General features: G+C 38.2%; 1 protein-coding gene across 1 annotated transcript; it reads left to right on the top strand.

Annotated features, from left to right (window-relative positions):
- Window positions 1-890: 890 nt before the first annotated feature.
- Window positions 891-1,835, top strand: LOC122680273 (olfactory receptor 6C3-like). The gene has a single exon (XM_043881457.1). The coding sequence runs from the start codon at window positions 891-893 to the stop codon at window positions 1,833-1,835; it is 945 nt and encodes a 314-aa protein (XP_043737392.1).
- The last annotated feature ends 5,236 nt before the right edge of the window (window positions 1,836-7,071 follow it).

Here is a 7,071-nt window from a genome sequence, read left to right as displayed (position 1 = left end):
GCAGGTTCGATCCTGGGTTAGGAAGATCCTCTGGATCCTCTGGAGAAGAAAATGGCAACCCACTCCAGTATTCTTGCCTAGAGAATCCTGTGGACAGAGGTGCCTTGTGGGCTACAATCCATGTGGTTGCAAAGAGTCAGACACGACTGAGCGACTAAACCACACACACATTAACCAGCAGGGTGATGATATACAGCCTTGAAGTATTCCTTTCCCATTTTTGAAACAATCCATTGTTCCATGTCCATTCCTTACTTTGCTTCTTGTCCTGCATACATGATTCTCAGGAGGCAGGTTAGATTGTCTGGTATTCCCATCTCTTTAAGAATTTTCCACAGTTTTAGTATGTTGACTAGTCATTTAAACTAGTGAAAGTCACCTAAACAAAGTGGGCCTCAGTTATGCAGAATATAAAATGTGGAAGTAGACATACATAAACTGTGTACACTTTCAAACTCTCTATTTAGATTAAAATGCAAACTATACTGGTTTTTATAATACTGAGGAAAGCAGAAGAATCATTAAAATCTATATGTGTGTTTTACAAAGAAGCTAGATATTTTAAAGAATAACTTGAAACAACTAAAATTTATTAGAGAAAAAAGCCTTATATAAGTGTTATCATATGAGTTTTATTTTATTCATAGTCTATGACAATGTATTTTTGAAGAATAAATAATATTTGACTTCAGATAATATTCCTTACTAGAATGAAAAGTTGAATGGAAATTGGAGAGAGTTATGTAGGTGAACATGTTTTTAAATTTCATTCATTATCATCATGAACGATACTTTAAAAGCTTTGTATTCTATGCTCAAATGTATTTTGATCTTTTATTTTTTATAGGAAATCATCCATTTTCTTTTTGAATGGGGACAAAGGATCAGCAATGAAAAACCACACAAGACCCACAGAATTCATTCTTCTGGGGCTATCAGATGATCCAGAGCTTCAGATTGTGACTTTTCTCTTTTTAATCATCACATATATATTAAGTGTCACTGGAAATTTGACCATCATCATTCTCACCTTGGTGGACTCCCATCTACAGACACCTATGTATTTTTTCCTCAGGAACTTCTCTATGTTAGAAATTTCCTTTACAACGGTCTGTATTCCTAGATTTCTGGGCACAATTATCACCAGGGACAAAACAATTTCATACAATGATTGTACAGCTCAGTTGTTTTTCTTCATCTTCTTGGGTATCACTGAATTTTATCTTCTAACTGCCATGTCCTATGATCGCTATGTCGCTATCTGCAAACCCCTGCATTACGCAACCATCATGAACAACAGAGTCTGTGTATTGCTTGTCTTTTGTGCTTGGCTGGCAGGGTTCTTAAACATCTTCCCACCTGTTATTCTTTTCCTCCAGTTAGATTACTGTGGTTCTAATATCATTGATCACTTTGCTTGTGACTATTTCCCCCTCTTGCAACTATCCTGCTCAGACACATGGCTCCTTGAAGTGATTGGTTTCTACTCTGCAATAGTAATTCTGCTTTTTACTTTGGCATTAATAATTCTATCCTACATGTTCATCATCAAGACAATTCTGAGACTGCCTTCTGCCAGTCAGAGAAAAAAGGCATTTTCTACATGCTCCTCTCACATGATTGTCATTTCCATCTCTTATGGAAGCTGTATATTCATGTATGCTAACCCTTCAGCAAAAGAAAAGGCATCCTTGAACAAAGGAGTTGCTATTATGAATACTTCTGTTCCTCCTATGATGAATCCATTCATATATTCACTGAGGAACCAGCAAGTGAAGCAAGCTTTCAAGGAGACCATCCAAAAGGTCATCTTCTTCTCCAGTAAATGCAAGTGATTATATCATCAGAAGAATAAAGTTCTTGTTAATACTTTCTATTCTCATAATCTGTCAAAAACTCTTTCAAAACAGTTGTATGATTCCTTTTCATTTATTTCCATATTCAAATTTTACCCACACTCAACCCAATAAACTGGTTAAAGCTGACTATTATTTCAGAATCTTCTGTAACTTTTTTATTCAAATATATTTGAATGAAGTAAAAAATACAGGTAAATGTTACAATTTTGAGTTGAAACTTTATTTTTGAAGATGCACAGGCCATTTAGTTTGATGAAAAGTGTGTGAGGGTTGATGTGGATTTCTGAAATTTTCATTTTAACAGGTAATAGAAATAGCATTATTAGGAAATTTTATTCTATTTGGAATTTTCAGGAAATCAAACAATGGCAATCACTAGAGTGCTGGAAATACAATATAAATATCTATTCAAATATTTTTAAAAGATTAGAAATTCAAGTACATTGAACTCTTTTTACTATTAATAATACTATTATGATAATGAGGAGAAAGAGAAAGGGAGGGTTGAGATTAATTTTTGTCAGCAATTACTATATTCCGGAACTATTCTAATTATTCTTTTTATATTGGCTGATTGAATCTTTCCAACAACTTTATGTCATTGTTCAGTCACTCATTCATGTCTGATTCTGTGTTCCCATGGACTGCAGCACACCAGGCTTCCCTGCCCTTCACTATCTTCCTGAGTTTGCTCAAACTCATGTCCATGATCTGGTGATGCCATCCAACCATCTCATCCTCTGTTCCCCCCTTATCCTCCTGCCCTCAATTTTTCCCAGCATGATGGTCTTTTCCAGTCAGTTGGCTCTCTGAATCAGGTGGCCAAAATTTTGGAGCTTCAACTTCAGTATCAGTCCTTCCAATGAATATTCAGGGTTGATTTCCTGTAGGATTGACTGGTTTGATCTTGTAGCCCAAAGGACACTCGAGTCTTCTCTAGCAGCACAGTCTAAAAGCATCAATTCTTGGGTGCTCAACTTTCTTTATGGTCCAGCTCTCACACTCATACATAACCACTGGGTAAAAACAGCTTTCACTATATGGATCTTTGTTTGCAAAGTGATGTCTCTGCTTTTTAATACATTATCTAGGTTCATCATAGCTTTTCTTAAACAACTTTCTGAGGTAACTGTAATTGTTTTTCTCTTGAAATTTTTACCTTGTTTTTCATTTGGAAATGTTTCATATGATTGTTCTTATTTCACAGCCATGATGAAAAGGTAAAAACTGAAATTATGTTCAATTAGCAATAGAGAAGGATAAGAAAGAAAAGGAATCCAGATTGGAAAAGAAGAAGTAAAACTTTCATTGGAGACAGCATGATACTATACAAAAAAAAAAAAAACCCTAAAAATACTATCAGAAAATGACTAGAGTTAATCAGTGAGTTTAGTAAGGTTGCAGGATACAAAATCAATACACAGAAATCCCTTGAATTCCTATACACTAGCAACAAAAATCCAAAAGAGAAATTAAGGAATCAACCACATTAACCAAGGCAACAAAAGAACAAAATATCCAGGAATAAATGCACAAAAGAGGAAACAATACAGGAAACAATAAGACACTGATGAAAGAAATCAAAGATGACATAAACACATGGAGAGATATACCAATTCTTGGATTGGAAGAATCAATGTATCAAAATCACAGTTCTAAAAGACGCATGTACCCTAATGTTCATTGCAGCAAAATTCACAATAGCCAGGACATGGAAGCAACCTTGATGTCCATTGACAGATGAATGGATAAAGAAGTTGTATTAAGCACATGCACAGAGAAGGTTGTCATAGGGTCACAAAGGGTTGGCCCCTACTGAGCACACATGCATAACCATATGCTGGGTTATAAACTGGTTCATAAACCAAGTATCCACATAAAGGAACAAATTTGAGTCAGTTGTAGTGAGGTGCATGAATCTAGAGCCTGCTATACAGAGTGAAGTAAGTCAGAAAGAGAATTGCTGCTGCTGCTAAGTCACTTCAGCCGTGTCCGACTCTGTGTGACCCCATAGACGGCAGCCCACCAGGCTCCCCCGTCCCCGGGATTCTCCAGGCAAGAATACTGGAGTGGGTTGCCATGTCCTTCTCCAGCGCATGAAAGTGAAAAGTGAAAGTGAAGTCGCTCAGTCGTATCCGACTCTTAGCGACCTCATGGACTGCAGCCTACCAGGCTCCTCTGTCCATGGGATATTCCAGGCAAGAGTACTGGTGCGGGGTGCCATTGCCTTCTCCCAGAAAAAGAACAAATGTTGTATATTAATGCATACACGTCAGTTCAGTTCAAACACTCAGTCATGTCTAACACTTTGGGACCCCATGGTCTGCACCATGCCAGGCCTCCCTGCCCATCACCAACTCAATGGCCATTGAGTCAGTGATGCCATCCAAACATCCCATTCTCAGTCATCTGCCTATCCTTCTGCCTTCAATCTTTCCCAGCATCAGGGTCTTTTCATATGAGTCAGTTCTTCGTATCAGATGGCCAGAGTATTGGAGTTTCCGCTTCAGCATCAGTCCTTCCAATGAATATTCAGGATTGATTTCCTTTAGAATGGACTGGTTGGATCTCCTTGTAATCCAAGAGACTCTCAAGAGTCTTCTCCAACACCACAGTTAAAAGGAGAATGTGAGGGTGGGATATTTCAAAAGAACAGCATGTATACTATCTATGGTGAAACAGATCATCAGCCCAGGTGGGATGCATGAGACAAGTGCTCAGGCCTGGTGCACTGGGAAGACCCAGAGGAATCGGGTGGAGAGGGAGGTGGGAGGGGGGATCAGGATGGGGAATACGTGTAAATCTATGGCTGATTCATATCAATGTATGACAAAACCCACTGAAATGTTGTGAAGTAATTAGCCTCCAACTAATAAAAAAAAAAAAAAAGGCATCAATTTTTTGGCACTCAGCTTTCTTTATACTCCAACTTTCACATCCATACACGACTACTGGAAAAACCATAGCTTTGACTAAATGAACATTTGTTGGCAAAGTAATGTCTTTGCTTTTTAATATGCTGGGAAGTTTGGTCATAACTTTTCTTCCAAGGAGTAAGCTTCTTTTAATTTCATGGTTTCGGTCACCATCTGCAGTGATTTTGGAGCCCTCCCAAATAAAATCCATCACTGTTTCCATTGTTTCCCCATCTATTTGCCATGAAGTGATGGGACCAGATACGATGATCTTAGTTTTCTGAATGTTGAGTTTTAAGCCAACTTTTTCACTCTCCTCTTTCACTTTCATCAAGAGGCTCTTCAGTTCCTCTTTGCTTTCTGCCATGAGGGTGGTGTCATCTGTGTATCTGAGGTTATTGATATATCTCCAGGCAATTTTGATTCCAGCTTGTGCTTCATCCAGCCCAGCATTTCTCATGATGTACTTTGTATATAAGTTAAATAAGCAGAGTGACAATATACATCCTTGATGTACTCCTTTCCCTATTTGGAACCAGTCTGCTGTTTCATGTCTGGTTCTAACTGTTGCTTCCTGACCTGCATACAAATTTCTCAAGAGGCAGATCAGGTGGTCTGGTATTCCCATTTCTTTAAGAATTTTCCACTGTTTGTTGTGATCTACACAGTCAAAGGCTTTGCCATAGTCAATAAAGCAGAAGTAGATGTTTTTCTGGGACTCTGTTGCTTTTTTGATGATCCTACAGATGTTGGCAATTTGATCTCTAGTTCCTCTGCCTTCTCTAAATCCACCTTGAACATCTGGAAATTCATGGTTCATGTACTGTTGAAGCTTGGCTAGGAGGATTTTGAGAATTACTTTGCTAGCGTGTGAGATGAGTGCAACTGTTCGGTAGTTTGAGCATTCTTTGGGATTGCCTTTCTTAGGGATTGGAATGAAAACTGACCTTTTCCAGTCCTGTGGCCACTGCTGAGTTTTCCAGATTTGCTGGCCTATTGAGTGCAGCACTTTCACAACATCATCTTTCAGGATTTGAAAGAGCTCAACTGGAATTCCATCACCTCCATTAGCTTTGTTCATAGTGATGTTTTCTAAGGCCCACTTGACTTCATATTCCAGGATGTCTGGCTCTAGGTGAGTGATCACACCATTGTGATTATCTGGGTCATGAAGATCTTTTTTGTGTATTCTTGCCACCCCTTCTTAATATCTTCTGCTTCTGTTAGGTCCATACCATTTATGTACTTTAGTGTCCCCATCTTTGCAAGAAATGTTCCCTTGATATCTCTAATTTTCTTGAAGAGATTTTGAGTATTTCCCATTCTAGTGTTTTCCTGTACTTCTTTGCATTGATCACTGCAGGAGGCTTTCTTATTGCTCTTTACTATTCTTTTGAACTCTGCATTCATATCGGTATATCTTTCCTTTTTTCCTTTGAGTTTGCATCTCTACTTTTCTCAGCTATTTGTAAGGCCTCCTCAGACAACCATTTTGACTTTTTGCATTTCTTTTTCTTGAAGATGGTCTTAATCACCACCTCCTGTAGAATGTCATGAACCTCTGTCCATAGTTCTTCAGGTACTCTATCTACCATATGTAATTTCTTGAATCTATTTGTCACTTCCAATGTATAATTGCAAGGGATTTTATTTAGGTCATATCTGAATGGTCTAGTGATTTCCCTACTTTCTTAAATTTAAGTCTGAATTTGGCAATAAGGAGTTCATGATCTGAGCCACAGTCAGCTCCTGGTCTTGTTTTTGCTGACTGTATAGAACGTCTCCATTTTTGGCTGCATAGAATATAATCAATCTGATTTCGGTATTGACCATCTGCTTATGTCCATGTGTAGAGTCTTCTCTTGTGTTGTTGGAAGAGGGTGTTAGCTATGACCAGTGTGTTCTCTTTGCAAAAGTCTATTGGCCTTTGCTCTGCACCATTCTGTACTCTAAGGCCAAGTTTGCCTATTACCCCAGGTATTTTGTGACTTCCTACTTTTCCATTCCAGTCCCCTATGATGAAAAGGACATCTTTTTTGGATGTTAGTTCTAGAGGTTATAGAACTGTTCAACTTCAGCTTTTTCAGCATTACTGGTCGCGGCATAGACTTTAGTTACTCTGATATTGAATGGCTTGCCTTGGAAATGAACAGAGATCATTCTGTCATTTTTGAGATTGCATCCAAGTACTGCATTGTGGACCCTTTTGTTGACTATGAGGGCTATTTCATTTCTTTTAAGGGATTCTTGTCCACAGTAGTAGATACAATGGTCATCTGAGTTAAATTCACCCATTC

The sequence above is a fragment of the Cervus elaphus genome, chromosome 22 (genome assembly GCF_910594005.1).
Source record: "Cervus elaphus chromosome 22, mCerEla1.1, whole genome shotgun sequence".
NCBI lineage: Eukaryota > Metazoa > Chordata > Mammalia > Artiodactyla > Cervidae > Cervus > Cervus elaphus.
This window is presented reverse-complemented; position numbering and strand designations above follow the sequence as displayed.

Bases quoted from the DNA above. Each gene is read 5' to 3' on its own strand.
- LOC122680273 (XM_043881457.1), top strand. From the start codon at position 891: ATGAAAAACCACACAAGACCCACAGAATTCATTCTTCTGGGGCTATCA.